The sequence below is a fragment of the Carlito syrichta genome, unplaced genomic scaffold, assembly GCF_000164805.1.
Source record: "Carlito syrichta isolate Samal-C Ts95f unplaced genomic scaffold, Tarsius_syrichta-2.0.1 Scaffold303642, whole genome shotgun sequence".
NCBI lineage: Eukaryota > Metazoa > Chordata > Mammalia > Primates > Tarsiidae > Carlito > Carlito syrichta.
Genome location: NW_007247738.1, coordinates 410304 through 435728, shown reverse-complemented (window position 1 = coordinate 435728; position 25425 = coordinate 410304). Strand labels below are relative to the sequence as shown.

Here is a 25425-nt window from a genome sequence, read left to right as displayed (position 1 = left end):
TTGGGGATGATGAGTGTCAAGAGTGGGAAGAATCCAAGAGGAGATTTGGAAGTGTACATCTGGAGCTTAGGAAAGGGCTCTGGACTCTGTATTCATATCTGGGATTACTGACATAAGGAGGAAGTAAATGCATAGTAAAGGATAAGATCATAGGAAAATGGTAACTTTTGACTATAATATAACACATTTTCTGCAGTTTTTCTGGTTACTGAGTACTGAGTGTTGATGCTACTCTACAACCTATGACTTTTTTCTGATATTGTTTCAATATTATGTTGTTACTCTGGACAGCATGAAACCAATCAGAACTTAAATGTTTTTTAAAGCATGCCTTTTGGCAGTTCTTGGATGTTGGATAGCAAAAAAAAAAAAAAATTGAGATGGATGAAATGAAGCCAGGATGAGGGGTTGAGTTAGAGTTAGACCAGAAAGTTTTTATAATTTTGAGGGTCTAGACAGTGTGGAGTCAGGTAGATACATATGCTAAGTCCAGCTGTGAGTACAGGTTCCAAAATCAGAGCAGAATCAGAAAGCTTAAATGAGAAAGAACCAGCAGATAAATGAGGTCCAAGCATCTTGATCAGAGGGAAGGCTCTAAGAGATTCACAGAAGCAGAGAAGGATAAATAAGAGACAAAGAGTCAGGTATGATGGCAACATTCACATCTAAAGGATAGAGAGTGGAAGCCAGAGTCAGACTCCCAAAAAAAGAAAAGGGGCTACAGCTGTTGAGAAGACAGGTATAGTTGGATTGGGGCTCAGGTCAGAAAAGTAGTCCAGATCACAGAACTGGGTCATGAGTGTCTGTGCAGCAAAAATGGAGACCAGGTACAAGAATAATATTTTTGTTGACCCAACGTGCTCTGAAAAAGACTTTCTGGAATGAGAATCACCCAGTAGAACACAGTGACTGTCCCATGGATCATGAGACACTGCCATTAAAAATCCAAGGAAGGGAAACTACGTCATTTTACAACATGTTGTTGTTGTTGTTGTTGTTGTTTGAGTCAGAGTCTCACTCTGTCACCCAGGCTGGAGTGCAGTGGCATGCTCACAGCCACCGCAGCCTCCACCTGCTGGGCTCAAGCGATCCTTCCACTTCAGCCTTCCAGATAGCTGGAACTACAGGCACGCACTACCATGCCTGGCTTATTTTTTTATTTATTGTAGAGACGAGGCTCACCAAGTTGCCCAGGCTGGTCTTGAATCCCTGAGCTCAGGCAATCCTCTCACCTTGGTCTTCCAAAGTGCTGGAATTACAGGCTTGAGCCACCAAACCCAACCAATGTCTTTGATACAAAATAATACATTTGCTTTTGAGGTTTTTGTTTTGTTTTGTTTGGGGGCTTTTTTTTAGAAAATAACTTTATTTTTAGAGTATATTGTGAACTCATCCCAAGATTTTTATAATTCCCTCTGAATCCCAAATATGTAATCCATCTTATATTTTCTCCAAAAGCAGCATAGCTAGAAACCAGGCAGATCTTTTGCTCTGATTCTGAGACTATAACAAATGTGCATCTGAGCAATGATATCTCAGGAAGGGGGTGATGTGGTTGGGGCAGCCATCCCCTCGGCAATATTATTTTTGAAACAGACATCTTTCTTTCTCCAATGACAGACTGATCATTAAATCTAAATGATCTGAACACAGGTAGGTATTTCTGAAGTACTTAAATATCCATTATTACATTCACCAAGTTCTTCAAAATATCATCTGAGACTAAGAAAAGAAAAATGTCTTCATGAGGGAGTCAGTGAGAAAAGAATGCACTCTTGAGAGGTACATTAAAGGCAAGATTTTAAAATTCCATGATCTTATTCTTTCTACTGTGTCTCCAAATGACTGAATGGCTGGAAACCTTCAAAGTCCAGTAATTGCATTGACTTTTAACTTCAGCTGTAGGGCTTGAAAGCATATCCCAACTAGTTGTCAGAGTCAAAAGGTAGAGGTCAAGTGCATTCGACCAGCACTCTGTGATGTTGTGGGATCTGAACAAAAAAATTGTCTAATAGGTTAACTCCAGCTCTGCCCATCTTGTGCCTGCCCCATCTCATCTTTAACATGGCCCCTGCCTGCCAACTATTTCTTCCCATGCAGCCAAGGCCCCTGGGGCATATCCATGTCATCATCTTTTTATTATTATTATTATTATTATTATCATATAAAGTACACACATACAATTTACCATTTTAACCAATTTTAAGTGCACAGTTCAGTGGCTTTAAATACATTCCCATTGTTGCATAACCATCACTGCCATCCTTGCCATTTATCTTAAAATACTGTCATGGGTAGGACAAAGGACAGAGCCACGAGTCATTGCATGTAAGAGTTGAAGAATGCTGGAACCTGATTCCATTTGTAATAAGAATCAAGTAAATGCTACTCTACTTTTTTTTTTTTTGAGTTGGAGTCTCACTCTGTCACCCAGACTGGAGTGCAGTGGCCACTCCTGGCCACCGCAGCCTTGACCTGCCGGGCTCCGGCGATCCTTCTGCCTCAGCCTTCCAAGTAGCCGGAATTACAGGCGTGCGCTACCACGCCCAGCTGATTTTTTTATTTATTGTAGAGATGAGGTCTTGCTGCCCAGGTGGGTCTCGAACCCGCGGGCTCAGGCAATCCACTCACCTCAGCCTCCCAAAGGCGCGGGATTACAGGCTGAGCCACCGAGCTCGGCTTGCTACTCTACTCTTGCCCATCCACCCGATGTGATGAAATTGGTATTTCAGCTGCTGCTTGGAACTGGCTTATAGTAGCGTTCCTACTCACTCATTCTGAGACCTTCCTACTTTATTTCCTAAAAACCTAATTCCAATTCACAGTACTAAATGGCAGCCAATAGTGAGGACTTGTTATGGTGCCACACACAGATCTAAGCCCCCCTCACATTTTATTTCATGAAATCTTCATAACAACCCACTGAGGAAGAGTATTAATGTTATTTTCATTCTCAAAATACAAACACTGAGAGAAGAGAAGTCAAAGCAGGCTGCCCAGGATTGCAGAATTGGTAGGTATAGCAGAACTTGGATTCAGATCCAGGCAGTCTGGACTCCTGCTTTCAACGACTATGCTTGGGTAATGAGAACATGGACTATTTGAAGAAGCAATATGAATATTTAACAAAATTATCTTATCTTTACTCATTTAGATAATTCCACGAGTAAAATAGTTTCACAGATGCCCATCTTGCTTTTTTGAACACATTAAGCTTTATTCCCAAGGGAAAAAGTAAGGCAACTAAAATAAATGAAAATACTTTAAAAATGGTTGTGAAAGAGTATGCTCAAGAAACAGCGTCTCCAAATGGCTCATGGAGAGGTGGGTCCTGTTTGATGGGAGTTGGCTTCTTATGGATGCTCCCTTGATGGGAGTTGGCTTCTTGTGGATATAGAAACATTCATGGAACAGTAAATGGCAGGAAGACTTCACCACAGTCCTAAAGGGACCTGGAGCCCAGAAAAAGCTGGAGGGAAGAGGACTGCCCAACAGAAGCTGTGTTGTTGAGTTTTGACAGGACACAGAGACAAACAGGGAATAAATACCCAACCCATTTTCCACACACAAAGTGCCTCTAATTGGTCAAACCCCTCTAGAAGCCAAAGGCAAGGAAACACTAGTGATAGTCATAGACATCGTTTTCCAAGGCACAGAGAAGAGCAGAGACTGAATCTGGAACTGAGAAGAGAGTCAACCAAGAAGAACCAGTAAACTGTTAGCCACCCCTTGCCTTTCTTGGAAGCAAAAATTTAGATCATTCTGTTCTTTATTCAAAAAGCAAAAGCCAGAAGTCACATAGCTCATGGTTCTCTTGATCCTAATTAGGAGCATGATGTTCTTTAAATTGAGGGCTACACATAACATAAACTTATATCTTAACCATTTTAAATGCACAGTTCAGTGATATTAAGTACATTTACATTGTTGTGTAATCGTCATCACAATCCATCTCCACAAACTTTTCTTCTTCCTATATGAAACTGTACCTATCAGGTAACACCTCATAGGTCCCTGGCAAGCACTATCCTACTTTCTGTCTCTATGAACTTGACTATTATAGGTACCTCACATAAGTAGAATCATACAAAAATTCCCCTTTTCTGTCTGACTTGTTTAGTGAAATAATGTCTTCAAAGTTCACCTACGTTATAACGTGTCTCAGATATCTTTTTAAAAATTTGGAGAAAAATGTAAAAAACCAGTGCCTTGTGAATTTGTATCCTATGAAACCAACACCTTTCAAAACCTCTTAGGAGCAAGTTAACATTTTGAAAACTACAGATATTGTCAATATATATGCCACTGTTCTTACTGATTATTCCAACTTTGCAAATTAAGAATGGTAAAGATTGCAAAAAATAAAATTGCCACATATATGTGATATATATATATAATATTTATATATACTTATAAATTTAAATATATAATATACATTATATATGAATACGTGTGTGTGTGTGTGTATAAAGTCAGACTTTGGGCAAGAAAGTTGCAAGTGAAATCCATAAACCTGAAACTGGTTTTTTGTGCCAGAAATATTAAGGAGGATGAAAAGTATTAGAGCAGTTTATTTTCTGGGCCTGTGTATATGCTTCAAGTCAGATAGAGATTTAAAATTTGCTTGCAAGGTCAATTCATTAGTAAGTGAATATTTTTCCCTGTAAACAAGAAGAATGTACCTTATAGATTCACCCCTCCATGTGTAAACCATATACTGAGGCCTTACAAAGACTAATTCTAGAGAAGTCAGAAAGAGGTGACATTAGTTTGTCCTGTCTGTCATATATGGCTTCTTTGGATGTCTACATCTGCTTGTCCAGTTGTGAATGTGTGATTCAACTCTCAAAGGGGATATTTCTAAATGAAGCTGCATGTTACTTTGGTGAATATGGCTACCACAGAATTATGGGGGCTTTGCCAATTCTAAAAACTTTAGCAAGTAACATAGAACAATAGAAGCAAGGATCAAAGCACCCAAGATTGGAAATCAACTCATAATTCAAGCACCTTAATAAACACTCATCTCTATAAACTCAAGATTCAAACACCTTAATAAATACTCATCTCTAATAAACGCTTGCCTCTCAGGCAAGATGTGACTTGAAATGCTCATGCATCATTTGAAAGCCTATGTTCTCATTTGGTGTGTTTACCAAAAAATATAGCTTCTTAAATCCTTTGTGAATTGTTGCTCTAGATATAATTTCAAAATGGTGGTTGTTAACCCTTTTTTAATCCTGCTAACCTTATACATCAATCTATTTTTCTGAACATTAATCCAAGGGATGGATTTTTAAAGTTTCACTTGACTATATTCTAATGTATGTTAATTTTAACAAGTGTTTGTTTTCTAATTGGTTTTAGAATACTTTGAGAAAGAAATACATCACACATGGCTTACAAAAAAGTATAAGAAATCCAAGTTCCCTGACCAATCCCATAATGACACCAAGTTCTCCTTTCCAGATACCATGGTGGCATTTCTTCTGTTTTATCTTTTATTTTTTTTTCATTTTTTTATATATGACCAAAAATATATGTATGCTATTTGTGTTAGACCATTTTGTGCTGCTATAAAAGAATACCACAGACCAAGTAATTTATAAACAGTAGAAAGTTATCTGGCTCACAGTGCTGGAGGCTGCAAAGTCCAAGATTGAGGAGTTATGTATGTCGAAAGCCTTCTGACTGCATCATCCCACGGTGGAAGATGGAAGGGCAGGAGAGTGAGTGAAGGAGAGGGAGTGTGAGAGAGTGAAGGAGATGAAGAGGGGAGAGGGGAGAGGGATAATCCATTTATGAGGGCAGAGCCCTCTTGACCTAATCACCTCTTAGAGGTCCCACCTTTTAACTCTATTGTGTTGATTTTCCAACACATTTACTTCTGGGGACACATTCAAACAGTAGCACTGATATATCAAAATTTTTTGTTGTCTTTTTCTTCTTTTTGTAATGGCTTTTAATAATAATTCTTTTTTTTTTCCACAGCATTAATTTTTATTTTTGGATCTTGCAGGGTGACACGATTTCAGTTCCTCTCTAAATTCCCTGCTGCTTTGTGATGCCAAACCATACTTGAGAGACCTCCCTTCTCCACCTTCCTATGCACCTGGGCTTGATCCAGGTGCACAATTATTGGTTTTGCCTAAAATTTATTGCAAAATGAGCATAATTTTAACAGCACTTTGCAATCCAGCAGTCAAGCACAGCCCAAGAGATAAGTGTGGAGTTAGGTAGACTTGGATTTGAATCTATTGCTGCCTCTTGCTAACCAAGCAACCTTGAGAAATCAAGTCATTTAACCTTCCTAAACTCTATTTGCCACACTTGTAAAATCAAAGGTGATACTTCACATAATTGTCAGGATTCTAGAAGAACTGGCACACTTAGCCCAGATAATGCCTGATGCCAGGAAATACTCACTTCTGGTGAGCTGGTATTTATTTTATGTTGTTTTCAAAGGGCTCTCTTCCAATACCTTATTTAGTTATCTTAACTATTCCAGAAGCTATGTAAATCTGGTGTTATTTACATTTAGAAAGGAGGACTCTCCATCTCTAAGAGGCTGCTAGGGTCACATGGCAATCTACAGAGTAGAGGCCGAGCTATCATTCAGGCCGCAGGGCAGTGTGTATCAGTCTGTTCTCAGGATGTGGACTACCTGGGCTTGAATCCCAGTTCAGCTTCTTCCTACTTAAGTGAACTGGGGCACATCCCTTAACCTTCTCTGGGCCTCAGTTTCCTTATCTGTGTAACCAAAATAATCATAATCCTTATAAGATAACTTACTGTAAACAGATTATGTGAATGTATGCATACAGAATAGTGTTGTACATGCAATTATTCCTAGATGACTGTAGTTTAAGTACATCTTCTGGTCTCCAGCGAGGGGCTGCACCACCATCCCAAGCTACATGACTCCATTAGTGTCAGATACCACTTCACTTGCCTGCTAGTCCTTTGAATTCTTGCTCAGTATTCCTGTTTTAGAGACCTGAAATGAGAGTTGCCTGTAGCCAGGAGCTTTTAGACTAAGCACGTGCTTAAAGCAGGACAACCTGCTAAGGCAGGGCCAGAGCTGACCTGTCCCTAAGAGCAGGTTGAGGGATAAGATAACCATGAAGATGTCAGAGCAGAAACAGGGTATTAGAGTCTGGGAATCTGGATTTCCTTTATTTTCTTCCAAGACTTCTAAGACTCACCTTTCATAGAAGAACACATGGTGACCGAAGCAATGTTTGCTGGGAGTTTCACAAGAAACTTTCAGAAACAAGAATTTGGGGATCTGTTTACTGTCTTTCTCTAGGATTTTTAACTACACAATAGCATAATAAAGACTTTAGAAAGTCCCACAAAGGGAAATTACATAACTCATAGTTTTCCAAACTTATTTAACTAAGTTACCAATTCCCAGTTCCTCCCACCCCTAAATACACCTTTTAAATAGCTGGTGTTCTCAAGACCACACTTCGGTTAATGCTGATCAAACTACCAGGTGAATGTTCAATGTTTAATAATGAACCAAAGGGATGAGAAAATAATTAATAGTAATTCTTGAAATGTCCAGTTTTAAACCTTGGACAAACTTTCTATATTAAGAGATACCTACTTAATTGCGAGGAATCATACTCTGGAGCAGAAGCTCAGGAACAGAATGAGGTTTGCCACACCCTTGGTTTAGCCATGCCCGTGGCTTACATGAGTGCTGAACAGCAAGGGTCTTTCCATCTATGGGAGAGTCTGTCCAGGATCCCTGGGGCACTAGCAGTCCTTCAGGTTCACCAGCCCACGGCAGTTTATAGTTTTTCAGAAAGTGTCTTTCTGAAGAGACATGCCAGGACCCAAGAAACCTCCAGAATCTCCTAGTTATCTTATTGGTGCTCCCATCCCCACTAACAGAGTCCCTTAAGAAGGGTAGGATGGTGCATCAGAGAAGATAAGTGCATGACTGCAATACACATCTCAGTGTAAAAACATGTGCTTTGAGGCTCTGAGTCTCCAATTTTGCCCATTTCTAACCTGGACCCTGAGTATCTGTTACTTCTTCTATGAAAGGGAGACGATAATAATATCTTCTCTGCAGAAAAGAGTTAATATAGCAGGCTAAAGACTGCATATCTTAGAAAAACCTATTTGCAATATTGGCCTTTGGTTGGCATCTGGTAACTTGGTTTTAGGAAGGTTCCCACCGTTCTCTGGTTAAAATGGCTCACCGTGCCTAAACTGTTCATGCAAACAATGTGGTTCATGCTGAACCCCTGCTTTCCTTCAAGAGTATGAAATTTTACTCAGTACTAGGCAGAGGGTGCCTATGTGATCAGTATTGAATAAAATCCTCAGTCATGGAGTCCTTAAAGGGTTTCCCTGGTAGACAGCATTTTACATGTGTTGTCATAGTTAATTGCTGGAGGAATTGATCACATCCTGTGTGAGTCTGCTGGGAGTGGATCCCTGAAAGCTTGCACCTTGTATCTTCTGGACTTGGTCCCATGTGGCCTTTTCTCATTTCTGATTTTGTTTTATATCCATTCACCACAATAAGTCACAGCAATAAGCATTACTATTTGCTGAATTTTGTGAGTCCTTCTAGCGAATCATCAAACCTGGGGGTGGTTTGAGGAACCCCCAACATAGAGCTATTGTGAATGTAGGATGAGATACATTGAACATTTAGCACCCTACCAGGCAGACACTAAGCATGAACACATCAGAAGAAATTGTCTACCAAGGAGATCTTCACTTCCCTACTAGATGTCCCTCTGCTTCATGGTGCTGAAGGGCACCAGGACCCTGCCTCTGTCTTTTGCCGGAGTGTGGGCTTCCTCATCACTGACAGAGTAATGGCCTCTTCTGATGGAATAGCAACCATATATCTTGGAGATTCCGTCTTGGCGCTTAGTCAATCCAGGAATGTTGCTTCAGGATTTAAAGCTTTTTTTTTTTTTCCTTTTAAGTTACTTTCTCTAGAACTCTTTAACTCAAATGTATTAGACATGTAGAACTTTGTATACGACCATATAAATTACACTTGAATAATATCACAGGATGCAGTGTAGGTAGATTAATTCAGCTGTTGGTTTTCTCTCCATGGTGCTCATATTTAAAAACAGGAACCCTATTAGTTCCTTGATATTTTCTCTTTCATATTCTCACTGAATGGCATAGCAACCACTGGGGAATTCACAATGAGGAAGGGAGTAGTAAAACATTTCTATTCTGCTTCTGAAAATACTTGGCCTAGCATTTTCAGTGCTTATTTAGGTATGAATACAGGCTGAAGAACTCTTCTCAAATGGTTTTTCTGAAATAATTTATAACTTATTTTTCAAAATAACATGGTTATAGTTAAAGTTTATTAAAATGTCAACAGACTCAGCCAACAATGGGCCAAGTTATATTTTCAAATGTATTTTATGCTCACTAAATAATTCTGAGAGATGGTGTATAGAGCCGCTTATTTGGTGTAATTCTTGCCACTGAAAACATTCAAGGCCTTTAACCAGATAGTAGTAACACAATTAAGACTCCCTTGTGTTATCACTAAATTGTGTAATGGCTAACACAATTAAGTTTTACCAATGAGTAACACAATTGTGTCACAGTTAATATAGTCCAGTAACAATATAGTCCCATTAAAATAGTTAATAGTCCAGTTAACATAGTCAAGTAACTGGACATTGTTACTTAAAACTTTGAAGAAGCTAAAATAGAGGAAACTGATGAGTATATGAAGATGCAAGCTTTGAGATGACAATCAGGTCTTTGCTGTTAGTTAGATGTTTCTGTGCAAGAATGACTCCAAAACATAAAGGCTTAAAGAAACAACCCTTTATTTGTGTCTTGTTTCTGTAGACCAGCACCTTTGAGTCCATTTTGGCTAGGAAGTTCTGCTGGTTTTGACTGGGCCCACTCATGTGAATAGCTCCTAGTCAGGCAGGCTGCTCCGTTTCTGGGGATAGGTTGGTTGTTGACTGGAGAGACAGGTGATTGGGCTACTTGGCTTCTCATCCCCAGGCAGAATGGCCTGGCCTTGCTTTTATGCTGACTGCAGTTTCCAAGAACAGTGAGAGGGCAAGCAAGTTCCAATGTACAAGCACATTGCATGTTTGTGTCAGATTTTCTCTTGTCCCATTGGTCACAGCAAATTATATCTCCAAGTTCAGAGTCAATGTGGGAGAAGACAAAGGCGTGGGCACCAGGAAGCATGAAACACTGGGTCATTCCAGCAGCCCTCTATGACAGCTGGGTTACTTTACTGCTTTATACTTTGGCCTACGTGTGTCCAAGTACTTAAGATCAGCTGACCTGTGCTTATTAACCCACATGTAATAAAGTACTTAAGCCGGGCTCGGTGGCTCAGCCTATAATCCCCCGCCTTTGGGAGGCTTAGGTGAGTGGATTGCCTGAGCCCGCGGGTTCGAGACCCGCCTGGGCAGCGAGACCTCATCTCTACAATAAATTAAAAAATCAGCCGGGCATGGTAGCGCATGTCTGTAATTCCGGTTACTTGGAAGGCTGAGGCGGAAGGATCGCCGGAGCCCAGCAGGTCAAGGCTGCGGTGGCCGGAAGCGGCCACTGCACTCCAGTCTGGGCAACAGAGTGAGACTCCAACTCAAAAAAAAAAAAAATAAAGTACTTAAATAATTTGTTTAAAAATTATAATATGTTTTTCAGGAGAGATAATACATCAAGGTATTTGTAGCCTTTATCATTTTTCATTTGATATTTATTACAGCCTTTAATTACTTTTCTGAATTAATCTGAAGTAACAACCAAAATAAATGGGACAGGTTTTGGTGAAGTCTGGAGAGTTAAGGTTGTAAATGATCTGATCATTGTTGAGAGAATTTTATTTAGGTAGAGGATGGTACAAAAGCTTGGGAAAGCTGGAAGGCTGCAGGAAGACCCTGCTTGCCACACACAGATAAATAGTTAAAAGAAGAAACAGAAGTTTTAATGGAGGATGAAGGAAGACAGATAAGGAAGAAGAAAAAGAGTGATGGGAGATGTTAATGTCTATGAAGCTCTGACCCCATGATGATTTTAGTCCATCAGCAAATATTTCTTGAGCTCAACTGTATGTCAAGAATTAACAAGCAATAATGAATAAGCAGGCAGTGGTATTTTTCTCATGGATCTTACATTTCAGTAGGAAAAACAGACACCAAGCACAACATTACGTGTAATTAATCGTAAATGGGTAAATGCCATGAAGCATATATACATAGAACTGTAGAAATGTATAACCCTTTTGTTCCAGTCCAAGGACTGAGATAAGTCTTCCCCCCAAAAGCAACAATTAAGCAAAAACATCATCTTTTATAACGCTATAGACTGTGTTATAAGGATTCCCAAAATGATCCTGGTTGTCCTATTCACAGATGAGTAGATTAAGAGAGAAAAAAGCAACCACCTAGGGTCAGAGAATAGATAACCTACCTGGGATTCAAACCCACATAACCTTACATGCTTTCAATACCATAGAGCATACTTTGCCTATTTTATACATTTTCTAAAGGCCTTCAAGTCATTGGATATGTTTTAACTAGGTAAACTATATTGTTTCAAACAAGTAAAATACACTGTACACAATTCTAAATATACAGTGAAAAGTGAGTCCTCCTCCCTGCTCTGTTCCCCAGATCTCTTCTTTTCAATTTGGTCAGGTTTCCTGTATATTTGTGCAGAGACATAATTAATAGTTGAAACACTTACTTTGTGCCAGATGACTTCCTAAATGCTTTATACACGTTTACTTGTTTAATTCTAATTATAAATGTATGTGGTTAATAATATTATTCACCTGTTTTTCATATATAATATTTAATTCCACATAAATGGTTTGGATTTTAAGTGCATAGAAAACTCCCTGTGTACTGGTCAGCTTTTGCTTTGATGATACTACATAACAAACAAGTCTAAAATCTCAGTAGTTTAATTACATATAGTTATTTCTCACTTGTGAATCCGCTGTGGCTCAGTTATGGCTAAGATGGGCTTCTGTGATCTTGACTCCAGACTGGAGGTTGTATCTGTGTCTGCTTCCAAGACCTCGGCTGAGGAAGCATCACCTACCTGAGAGAACTTTGTGGCAAGTGTCAAGAGCACAAGGGGGAAAGTGGAAACACACAATGACTCCAAAACCCTCCACCCTAAACTGACTGACTGTTTCTTCCATCCACAGCCCATTGGTCAAAACAGGTCACACGGCCAAGCCCAAAGACTGCCGCAGGGAACTAAACTCCACTTGACAAGTGTAAAAAGAGAACAAAAAGTGTTGAACGGCATTATTTCAACTACACGCCCTGAAAATCCAACTTACATCTTTGCAACTGGAATCTAGAGGAATAACTGAAAAGATGTCTCTGTAAATGAATTAACAATAATTTTCTTAGGGCTTCTGCCGACAAGATATATACAGCGGCCTCTTTTTTCCATTTCCCAGGTGTTTGCATCATGTTTGGGAAGAAAAAGAAAAAGATTGAAATATCTGGCCCATCCAACTTTGAACACAGGGTTCATACTGGGTTTGATCCACAAGAGCAGAAGTTCACTGGCCTTCCTCAGCAGTGGCACAGCCTGTTAGCAGACACCGCCAACAGACCGAAGCCCATGGTTGACCCTTCATGTATCACTCCCATACAGCTGGCTCCCATGAAGGTATGGAGATGATTCTGTCTTTAGGTTGACTTAAGAAGCATATTCTGATTTGATGCAGTGTGCCCTCTTTATGGGCAAGCTATGAAATGTCTAACTATGTGGTTTTTTTTCCTAAACATTCACAGATTACTCATAATTATTTCTCCAGTAATTATAATGTTCACCACTTACTGTAAATGGCAACACATGAAAAGAAACTTTGGCTTTTGAATGTGATGATTTAAAAAAAAAAGCTAGACATATAAAATATAATCACAAAATGGGACATTGAACATAATTTTCTCCCTAAGAGAGGTTGATACTTAACTAATGACCAAATAATAGGGTGGGCCATATCTTTAAAAACACTGGGATTTAAAAGAAGCTTATTTAGTTTTATGACTTTTCTTATATCCCAAGATTTTATAAAAGTCAAAACATTGAATCAGTAGTGTGCCAACAAAAGTCCTCTACTGTTGATCATCACGGTGAGGGAAAAATTCAGAAGTGAAGTCAAGCCTTATTTTCTTACCCTGGAGTATCATTATCATTATCATTGGATAAGAAACATTCTAGAAGGAGGCAGAATCTTAAACATCCTTGCTAAAGACCCAGGACACGTGCTATATTATTAGAGTGTGTTTATATTCAGTAAGGATAGAATGCTATTTATTTCACTATGGTTTTTAAATTGTCCAAGTTCTACCAGGTTCTGTTTGGCAATGAAGAAAGAGGTTCCCAAGCATGGCAATTCACCATGCTCAGTGGACTCAGGGCTTAGGAGGACTTTCTACTACATCTCTTTCATCTTCTGAATGGGCTGGCTAATTCCCTTTGACAAAACTTATCAGTCCCACTGATGAGCTCCTGTAATTCTCATTCTTATTTTATCAACTTTCCAAACTAGATGCCAAATATATGCTCTTTCAGTATGTATAAAATGAAAATCTGTATTAAAAACACTTAAATGCTACCTGGATGATTACTGAAAAATACATCTCAAGTATAGAACTAGTCCTGGATTTCTACAAATGGGACTTCAGTCACAATTTTGTCACTGTGAAAATAAAATTTAAAAAAATAAAGATCCAACTAGGTTGAATCTTCCTCCACAAAGATAAGGTTAATCAAGTATATTTAACTGAAGGACACCCCAAAAATCTAGCACCTTATACTCTCACTCAACTCCTTTAGAACAATCCTTTCTCCAAGTACTATGAGTACAGTTAGCACCGTTGGCAGATGATGGACAATATTGATGGCCAATGAGAATCCTGTTGACCCTACCAGCTTCTTAAAATAGGCAAAGTTAAAAGGTTTGAGTAGCCAAAGTATGCCCTACAGTTTGGATGATCCCACTTTCTGGAAATGCCTTCCCTGGGAAAATCTTATAAATCCCTTAAGAATGACATGTTATCAATCATACAGACTATGTCTCAGAAATCAGAATAATCCTTAAAATAATAAGTGACAAATGAATTGACAGAAAACTGAACAAATATAGAGTTGTGCATGTTTAAAGCCATTTTGACAGTTATTTAAGTTAAATAGGAACAACGATTCTAGTTTTGTCAAGTTGACCTTTAAAGTGAGTAAGGGAGCCTGAGCCCGCGGGTTCAAGACCCGCCCGGGCAACTTGGCGAGACCTCATGTCTACAATAAATCAAAAATTAGCCGGGCGTGGTAGCGCATGCCTGTAGTTCCAGCTACTTGGAAGGCTGAGCAGAAGGATCGCTGGAGTCCAGCAGGTCGAAGCTGCAGTGGCCGGGAGCAGCCACTGCACTCCAGTCTGGGCGACAGAGTGAGACTCCAACTCAAAAAATAAAATAAAATAAAATAAAAAAGTGAGTAAGGGAAAATGAGAAAAGACATCATAGCGTAAAATCAGCCAATGGAAGAAGTATATTGCCCCTTATGTTGTGGTACAGTATGCATTTGTTAGTGAGCTTTGGGCAGGCTGGTTCTGAGTGGAAATCTACCAATGCAACTAGCACTTCTTTCTGACTGGCTAGGATTTCAGCTGCTCCTATTTATAACCTCACACTTACCTGCAGTACCTCAAGCTTACCAGGACACTCCTCTCCTATATAGACTTATTTAGGTCAGTGTTTCTCAAACCATACAGTGGATCATAATCACATTGAGGGCTTGATAAAACACACAGATTGTTGGGCTCCATCCCAGAGTGTCTGGTTCAGTAGAACTGGGATGGGGCCCAAGAATTTTCATGTTTAAGTTTCCAGGTGGAGATGCTGCTTATCTGGGAACCGCATTTTGAGAATCTTGATATAAGTATTTATAAAGGAATTTATCCACATAAGATATAATTAATGTGAGTTTGCACTGGCCAAGATTTCCAAAATGCCAGAAATTTAGCCAGAAGCCACACGTTAGCTTGCCACTTGTATTACAAGTTAAAGTTTGTGTGTCCAAGCCAAAGGTATGTAAGTTAAGCACGATAACCTGAACTGCCAAAGTGGGAGGATCTCTTTCAAACATTTGGTGCATGTCTTTGAGAAACTTCTTTTTATATCTAGCATCATTTTATACACAAGATTACCATAAGGAATATTGTCAAAATTCCTGTTGAATTAGATACATTGTATAAAGGGCAGGTTGAATGGTCACATTTTTGTGTTCTTGCCCAGTGGTTCTCAAACTTGAAGTTTCATCAGCATCTCCTGAAGAGCTTGTTATAGCCCAGATTCCCGGGTCCCACCCTAGAGATTCTGAATCAGTAAGTCTGAGGTGAGCCTGATGATTTGTTCTTCTAACAAGCTCTCAGATGATTCTGCTGTTCATGGATGGTGAATATAATTTAAGAACCACTGTTCTAGGTAGACTAAAGCTAGAACATAATAATCACACTCACCATTTAAAACACCCTAAAAGTCATTTGAAAAATGCTAACTCTCTCTCTCTCTCTCACACACACACACACACACACACACACACACACACACACACACACACACACACACGATAACATTTAAAAGCTTTTAAGGCTTCTACCTAAAATGAACAAACAATATCTTCATAGTTGCTTCAATTTGTTTTTAATCTACAAGTAGACTTATAGAAATAATGTTAAATAATATTATTTGGCATATTTAAATTTTATTAATTAAATGAGGTCATACTGTATATAATCTCTAACTAGCTTTTTTACTTAATTTTTTTTTTTTTTTGAGTCAGAGTGTCACTCTGTTCCTCAGGCTGGAGTGTACCTGCACGATCATGGCTATCACAGCCTCAACCTTCTGTGCTCAGGTAGTCGTTCCACTTCAGCCTCCCGAGTCGCTGGGACAACGGGTGCATGCCACCATGCTCAGCTAATTTTTTAAAAATTATTTTATTGTAGATTAAGGTCTCACCATGTTGCTCAGGCTGGTCTCAAAGTGCTGGGCTCAGGCAATCCTTTCACCTCAGCCTCCCAAAGTGCTGGGATTACAGGTGTAAGCCACCACTCCTAGCCTTAGTACTTAAATTGTTTTTAGATAATTTTATTCTGATACATACAAAATAAATTTATTTTAAAGTTACTCTATAGATTTTTTTCTTAACAATGTACTCATTTCTCTACTAAGAGATATTGTCAGGTAATTGCTATTTCGATAATATTACCATGATCATCTATGTTCATGTCTCCTTGGATCCATGGTGAAAAGTTTTCTTGAGACTATTCTCGAAGTGTCATCAGGAACCCATGGGAGTTCCCTCAACTTTTAAGGGACTCTACAAAATCAAAATTTGCCTTTTTCACCCCTATTCTTTCCTGAGTGTACAATGGAATTTTCCAGAAGCTACATGATATATGATAATGTTATTGATTGATGAATCCCTTATATTATGTTTTAAAAGTTTCTCAGTAAATATTGATAGGTCTAAAATAAATCAAAATTGTTTAGTTCCTCAATAATTTTAAGAGATTCCTAAGACAAAAAGCTTGAGAACCACTGTTTTTGTGCTTATGTCAAATTTGATCATCTGCGGCTTTCTGCAACTTACCTTTCACACACTAATCTCTTTTTTGTTTTGTTTTATTTTTTAGTGAAAATAGAGACTTTTGTCTTTTCCAGTTGGCTAGTAACCTCCTCGTCTCTACAACTTATCGATTATCGAATGTAATACCCCACCCCTTCTTGGGTATAGAATATTATTTCTATAAACAAACAGTTTTGAAGTCTTTTAAATGTGTACATCCTTATTCGTGATCCCTTTTCTAATTTAGCCTTCAAAGACCTTCTAAAAGCCTTCTTTTTGAATACTTTCAAGAATAAAGAGTCACATATAATATCAATGCAAAATTGACTCTGACTAGGTTTTCTTTGTCTTTGTCATTTTATAATTATCTTTTCTTTTTTTTTTTTTTTTTTGAGTCAGGATCTTACTCTGTCACCCAGGCTGAAGTGCGGTGGCATGATCACGGCTCACTGCAGCCTCAACCTTCTGGGCTCAAGTGATCCTTCTGCCTCAGCCTCTCAAGTAGCTGGGACTATACAGGCATGCACCACCACACTGACTAATTTTTTTTTTTTTTTTAAATAGACATGAGGTCTCGCTATATTGCCTTGACTGGTCTCAAACTGAACTCCTGGACTCAAGCAATCCTCTCACCTCAGACTGCCAAAGTGCTGGAATTACAGGCCACTGTGCCCAGCTGATATTTTATAATTTTCAAAAGCTAAGGTTCCTTCCCTTCCTTTTTTTATCTTCTGCCCCTGACTGTTGCATTAAAAATCACTCTATTCACAAAGACAAGGTAAAAATCAAGAGAAGTAAATGTTCAGGTCTGGCTGCCCCATTCTTGAAGACTGTTTTTATTCCCCGTCACAGTTTATGTTGAAAGCTCATGAAGCATGAGTTCACCTTAATTGCTCTATAATTCTTAACCTTTCTCCATTCTCATGATTCACAATTTTGTATTAAGTTTTTAGAGCTATGTCATTTTTCTTGGTTTTATTTCCATGAGATTTTCTCTTTCCTAGAATATTTTTTGGAATCTGCTTTAAATAAAAGGCAACTATGATATTTCCTAGCATCGTTTCCCCTTGACCCAAGGTAACAGTTTCTTATAAGATTCCTAATTATTTACATGTCACTGATGTGCTCTTCCTTGTTGATTGTGATTAAGTCTGGGGGAACTATTTGTTTTTAGTGTCTCTTTTGCCCTTTGAGAGTTGTCCTCAAGAAACTTAAACTGTGTATCAAATGTTTGCTGCACTCCTAACTAAATGAAAGTCCCAACAATTCTGAGAGCTGGGGCTGCCCCATCATGATTCTTCTAGCACCGATGCCTTTTGGGAGCCTGTACCATGAAAGCCTCGGGTTGTCATTCAGCTGGGCTGAGTGGCTTCTGTCCTTTTATTTTCATCCTAACATTTTCCACCAGGTCTTCTCTTATGGATCTTGGATTGGATTCTCCATGATTGTCCTATCCTCTTAAGTCAGTGTGGTTTTCTCTCTCTCTTTTTAAAGATTTATTTCTACTAAAATATAATGTTGAAATAGAAGCCTCTTTCTTTCAATATAAAGTTCAAAGACTTGATGTTTACACAGCTGGGCCTCATCATTCTGTTTCTAAGTGAGTGCCCCTCCAGGGAACAATGGGGCACTTCTGTGGAGTTAATGATGGAGCCAGGAGAAGACCCACAAGAGGGGTGTATTCACTAGAAGAAAGAACTAGTGCAAAGACCCTGTGGCAGGAACAAGCTTGGGGAGTTTAAAGACAAAACATATGACCTGTGGGACTGGAACAGAATCTGTTGGGGAGAGCTGTGGGAGATAGGGATCAGATACTCAAGCAGGGATTGGATGGTGTGAAGGCTTTGGGAAGCCACAGTCAGGAGTTTGTTATCCGTGAAACCTCCATTCATGAAGGACACAAGTTGCAGATCAAGAAATTGTACTATTACAAAATGAATCAATTCACTTAAAGGTCAGATCCAATTTAAAGTCTACCAACCATATTGATCTGATAGGTAATACTGCAGGTTTTAGGGGTCTATTAGTTAAATGGGTATAAACAGTTAGGAAGCAGGGAGTCCTTCCAACTAAATGATAGATCATCAAAATGCATTTAAAAAAACACAAGCCTTCTTACAGAAGAAATAGTGTGTATGTTATACAGCTAATTAATTTCACTGAAAAGTAAGATGTAATTATGTAATGAAACCCATTGGGCAAATTACCTGTGTTTTAAAACCTCTCATCAAAAATACTTCTTCAAAAGAACTGCAGCAGTATACATTGAGCTGTTCAGAATCAAGACCCTCACTTGAAGAGCAGATGGTTAATCGCTTGTTAAAGTTACTTCTAACATTTCTACACTTGCAAAACCAATGAGGACAACAGATCTGGACTCTCAAAACTCTCTCAGTGCCCATAACTTTCTGGAATCCCCCTTATGATTTCAATAAACCTTTTAAACCATCTCACTTCAACAAAAACTATGGAAGAAGAACATCATACTGGCTTCAAATTCTTTCACTTGCCTAGATTCAGGAGATTTGGGTAAGATAACCTTGTTTCCAAAGAAGAGATGAAAACCAAAGCCAAAGCCAGATTTATTATTTATTATCTTCATTTCTGTGTATCCCACCAAATCTGGAAACTCCAGAAAAGCAGTTTTCCATTGTTTTAATGAGGTTAGTATTTGATGTGCACCATGCCAATGTAGTATTTCCCTAAATCTCTCTGTCTCCCTCTCCTCCTCCTTTCCTCTCCATTTCATTCTCTCTCTCTCTCATACACACACATATACACACACCCCTTTAAAGGTAAAAATTGACATCAGTCACTTATAAATACTATTTTCTTTTACTTCAGTATTTTGCTTAGGCCACCTTAAGATTTCTTTAAACTTTGAGCAAACTTAAGCTCAGATGGCCAAGCTGTTACTCCAAAGAGCAGAACGCTCATGTTTTCAGAGAAGAATGTATCACCCCAGGAAAATTATCCCTGCAGGCACTCAGCCCTTCTTCCATTTTGAGGAGGACCTGCTGTTAACTACACACCTTCAGGCCCCTTGGTGACTCATCCCAGCACCCAGTATGATAGCTCTGTAATCAAAAATATGTGATTCCACACCTTCAGCTTTCTGAAACAAGTAGAGAGTTAACTGGATGTTCATAGTCTATGATCCTGGCCCTTGGAAGACAGCTCTCAGGGACTCAGCTAAAATTGGACCAGGAGACCCCATGAATGATTGTTGTCAATTATACTCTTTCAAGAGTTTTACATCCCCTGTCACCCTTAAGACCAAGGTAAACATCAATCAAATGTAACTTTTTTAATCTGTAAAAGATTGCACTGAGAAGTTATTTATGACTAACTGATGGTTAGGTCTATTTCTGAATGTCTGCTTTCTTGTAGTGACTATGGCCTCTCACTGTAACCCCAGGGAGGAATGGTAGAACAGACCCCACACAATGACAGAACATATGCAGTGGTCCTGTGACTACCTCAGCTTGATTGCCTTACCCCAACTCTACTCCCACAGCAGAAGCAGTTGTGAGGACAAAGCAGGCATTAGATCTGCAGCTTCTTGTTTTAATCTCTTAGGCAACAGGCCTGATCAAAATCAAGAACATGCTTATCAAAACTGGGTAGTGTTTTACACAATACAAAATATGTTCATTCATTTTTTGTGGCATTCATATAATAACCAATGAATAGTTTTAACCCAGTTTTATAAACAAGGAAACCTTGATTTCACATGATTAACTGACCTGTACAAACTGACCAATTTCTAAGCTGAATCCAGTTCTAGCACCAGAGATTCTGCTGTGTTTGGTGGCTCCATACTCTTTATTTCTTCTTCATGTGCTGTTTTTCCGTAAAGAGTTAATGATTGCATTGTATGCCCTCCCCTCAATTATTTGCTATGGAAGACCATAGGAAAAAGACAATGCTAGTTTCAAAAAGAAAATCTTATGTTTTATATATCAGACAGATAAGTGAGGTGGTGAGAGTTTTTTGAGCAGGATTAATTTTCTGCTTTGCCTCAAGTAGCATAAGAAAGACTGATTGGCCTATAGAAGGTTGGCAACAACAACAAAAATTATAATCAGGGATGTCAATGATCTCTCATGGTCCTGTGTACCAGATGCTGTATTCCATAAGTGCTTCACACATACTATTTCTGATAGACTGAATTATTAAACTCACTTATTCATTCCTCTCCCTGCAGCCTTATGAAGAACTGAATACTTTCCCACCCCTTAAGTTTAAGCTTAGTCACATGACTTACATGACCAATGGGGTGGGGTGAACAAAGACATTAATAGACAGCTAAGATTTCCCTCTGTGTGTTTGCCATTGTCACCAAATAACATGCCTTGGTAGCCCAGTGATTCCAGAAAGCGAGTAGCACATGGAATAGAATCACCCCAGACTGCCTGCATCCCTGAAACTTGAAGCAGAGCCACTCAGCCCCATCCTCATTGTATGACCCTGAGTGTGGAGGTGTTTGTTATACAGCCTTATTAAACAACTGACTGATACACTATTTCAGCCCTCATAATAACCGTTTCAAGTGGGTGGGAGTAACTCCATCTTTTAGGTGAGGAAAGCAAGGCTTATCAATGTTATATAATTTGTTAAGTGTCCCATAGCTAGTAGCTGGAAAGGCCCAGGATTCAAAGCCTGAACTTATCTGAATCCAAATCTCATGCTTGTAATCACCATACCACCCACTTCCTGATGATAAGGATATGTTTGGTCATAAAAACATGTTACATGCATAAATGATGCTAAGTCAGAGAAACATTGCTTCCATATATTTTCATCTGGCAGATGATGCAACTGAGATTCAGGTAGGTACAGTGATTTTTCCTAAGGTCTCAGAGCAAGTTAACGTCAGACATTGTTTCTATGGGTAACAGTTGCTTCTGATTCAAGCATTTAGAAAGCCCAGATTTAACCCATGAACCCTCACTTGAGAATCTGGCAAGCATATCATTTTAAATACCTACCTGACTATGATTCTCCATCACCGCTGTCATATTACTTTATTTTCTAGTTGTATTCAGAGCCCTCTGCAGATCCTTCCATTATGCATGTAATCCACACAGTCTCCTTACATGAATTAGGCAGAATATTTAAACAGGAAGTGCAATGAAAGCATAGACCAAGAAGCAAGTAGATAAATCTTCAAATGTGTGCTGCTCACTCTCTCTGCACGATGGCCTCAATACTTCCTGGGCTAATCATATTTGAGGCCAAACAGCATACCCCAGATCACAAACACCTCTCTAGACCACTGCTGGTTTCTCATAGAGTGACCTGCTCTGAACTCCTGACAACTGAACTTATCAAATGGGGATGGTTGTGCTTTGATATCTGGGAAATTCTATATACAGTGAAATGAAATTCTTAGGAATACCTTATTTTTCCCAGCTCTTCTCTCCCAGCAGTGGTGACCTAACTGAAAATAATCCTTCTAAACCAAAAGAAAAAAGCATGTGGCTCTCTGTGACTCCCACTCATGCCTGGAACTTGAAAGATTTAATTTTATCTCTCATTTAGTGACTTATAGAAATTGGGACACTAAGATGGCAGCTCAGGCTTCTTTAGTGGAAATATCAAATCCTATCCTTTTGATTGTTTTGTCATGTAATTTTAAGTAGAAGCTTTGTACTATCAACTCTATACTAGTGATAAATCCATCATTTCATCATTTTTAAGCAGCACATCACTATCCAATTGATTGGATGCTGCTGCCCTTACCTATAGGATTGGAAGTTTAAAGGAAACTTGTGCCCAAGATGGTGCTGGTCTAAGTGTTTGCTATAATCTCTCAATCTATCACTTTTTGAGAGTCTTTGTATTAGCTTTCTATTGCTTCATGGAAACTTACTACAAAGTTAATGTCTTAAAATAACACATTTATTATCACAGTTTCTGTGAGTTAAGAGTCCAGAGTTTAACTGGATCTTATGGTTAAAAGCTGATAAGGCTTCAGTCAGGGCATCACCTGGGCTTCATTCTCATCTGGAGGCTCAACTGGGGAAGAATCATTTTCCAGGCTTATCTATGTTGTGGGCAGAGATCTTTTCTTTGCAACCATAGAACGCATGACAGCTTGCTCTTTCAAGGCCAGCAGGAGAGTGAGACCTAGTCTTCGTGGAGTTCATGTGTATATCATACCGTAACCATTAAAGTGATATCCCATTACCATCGCCATATAAGATAAGGTAACCATGGGTGGGACATACCATCACCTTTGTCATGTAATACAATGTGGAAGTGACAGCTTGTCACCTTTGCCATATTCTATTGGTTAGAAGCAAGCCACAGATCCAACCTTCACTCATGGAGAGGGGATTACACAAGGGCACGAGCACCAGGAGATGGGAGTTATTGAGGGATCACCCTAGGGCCTGTCCACTCTGGTCCCCAGTGGTCCCTCCCACATGAAAAATGCACACAGGAGTTCCAAAGTCTCATCTCATTACAGCAGCATCTCAAGATCCAAATGCCTATCATCTAAATTGGGATTAGGTACTGAGGGAGCACTTGGGTGTAATCTATTTCGTACAGCTGCCAGGGCACAGTTCCTCTCCATCTGTGGACCTGTGAAGCTAAAGAGATAAATTATCGGCACCCAGCCTTCCCAACATATAATGGTGGAATAGCAGAGGGTAATGTATAAAAATTCTAGTTCAAAATGGGGGATGGGGTGAGGTCATGGGGATGGAAGATAAAAAGGAAGTACTGATGCATGGCTGTTTGGAAATCCAGCCTAGCAAATGTTGGGAATTCATTAATAAATTTTTCAGGCTTGGGAATGGTCCTCAACAGTTTAGGCTCCACCCTCTGGGTTCTTTGTTCTGCCTCCATTTCTCATGGAAGGCAGCACATGTTTGCAGCCTTAGTCGTTTTATCAGTGTGCTTTCTACTGTCAGTAGAATTTGGCAAATCTGAAAGCCTCCTTTATTTAGTACCCTCTCTGTCCCTTTCAATACAAGTTGGCAGTCTTCCTAATGAAACAATTTATTAAGAACTTTGTAGACTTTGTGTGACTTTCACACAAAGTTCACTCCATTAGGTAAAAGTTCGCACCATTAGGTAAAGCCATATCCACAGATATGTTCAAGATAAACCCTCATGTTCCTTCACCTTCTGCTGGCATGACTGAGGAGCAATGTCCTCAGGCTTCCTAGAGGTTCTCTGGTTTGACTGAGGTCTGTGGAGCATACCCTTCACTTCTTAAAAAGAGTTCTTTGTGTAACATACTTTGATCTTTTGAACTTCCTGAGTCTTTAACAAAGAGTTGTGCAGTTACACACTCAGCCTCTTCTTTGGAGCAGTAGACTCCAAACTTTTTGGCATCAGGGACCAGTTTCGTGGAAGACAATTTTTCCATGGACCAGGGAAGGGGATGGTTTCAGGATAATTCAAATGCATAACATTTATTGTGTACTTTATTTCTATTATTATTACATTGTAATATTTAATAAAATAATTATATGACTTACCACTTAAAAAAAGCAGTATGGATGGAAGTGGTAAATGAAATAATTGGTTGGTCATGCATGGACTAAACATAAGTATCAGATTCTGACTTAAAGCCTGCCACCAGATGCAGCTATACAATTGAAGTACATCAACTCACCTGCCACTCACTGATAGAGTTTTGATATGAGTCTGAAAGCTACTGATTTATTATGATTTCTGCTCATTGCTAATGTTAATCTGTATTTGCAGCCACTCCTCAGCACTAGCATTACTGCTTCAGCTCCACTTCAGATCATCAGGCATTAGACTCTCATAAGGAGCATGCAACCTAGATCTCTCACATGCACAGTTCACAATAGGGTTCAGACTCCTGTGGGAATCGAATATCTCCACTGATCTGACAGATGGTGGAGCTCAGGCAGTAATGCAAATGATAGGGAGCAGCTATAAATACAGATGAAGTTTCACTCACTCACCCACCTCCTGTTGTGCAGCCTGGTTCCTAACAGGCCATGGACTGGTACCAATCTGTGGCCTGGAGGTTAGAAACCTCAGCTCTGGAGCGTACTTTCCTGAGAGTGAATCTCTTCATTTTAGCATCTCTGCCATCTAAAGAACATCAGATTTTTTTATCATTATAATTTTTCAAAGAAAAATTGTTCCCTCAATTTATCTCTCTTCTCTCAAGTTTTATTATAAGCAGAAAGAAAATATCAGAGGGTTCCTTCAACACTTTTCTTGGAAATCTCTTCAATGATACAGCCAAGTTTATCACTTATAAGTTTTGTTTTCCACATAACTGCAGGAGACATTGTTGCCAAACTTTATATAACAAAAGAGCCCTTTCCTCCAGTTTCCAGTGACTGTTCCTCACTTACTTCCAAGCCCTCACCATCAGCATCCTCAATGTCCAGGTTTCTATTAAGACTCTGTTCGTGGCAGTTTAGGCTTTCCTACCATGTTCCTCAAAATTCCTCCAGCCTCCACTCACCTGGTTACAAAACTCCTTCCACAATGTTATAAATTGAATTGTGTCCCTCTCAAAATTTGTATGTTGAAGTCTTAGCCCCCAGTGTGATTGTTTTTAGAGACATGGACTTTAAAGACATAATTAAGGTTAATGAGGTCATAAGGGTAGGGTCCTGGCCCAATAGGACTGGTGTCCTTTTAGGAAGAGGAAGAAGCTGGTGCAGTGGCTTATGCCTATAATCTCAGTGCTTTGGGAGTCTGAGGTGTCAGGATCACTTGAGCCCAGGAGTTTAAGGCTATAGTGAGCTATGATTTCACCACTGCATTCCAGACTGATTGACAGAGCTAGATCCT

General features: G+C 39.2%; 1 protein-coding gene across 2 annotated transcripts in view; it reads left to right on the top strand.

Annotated features, from left to right (window-relative positions):
* PAK5 (p21 (RAC1) activated kinase 5) overlaps nucleotides 1–25425 on the top strand; it is a 190803-nt gene that overhangs the window by 57605 nt on the left and 107773 nt on the right. For both annotated transcript variants that reach the window (XM_021712764.1, XM_008058844.2), the window contains exon 2: nucleotides 12449–12663. In XM_021712764.1, coding sequence (XP_021568439.1) covers nucleotides 12460–12663 — 204 coding nt within the window. In that variant the 5' untranslated portion in view covers nucleotides 12449–12459. The remainder of the gene's footprint in view (nucleotides 1–12448; nucleotides 12664–25425) is intronic.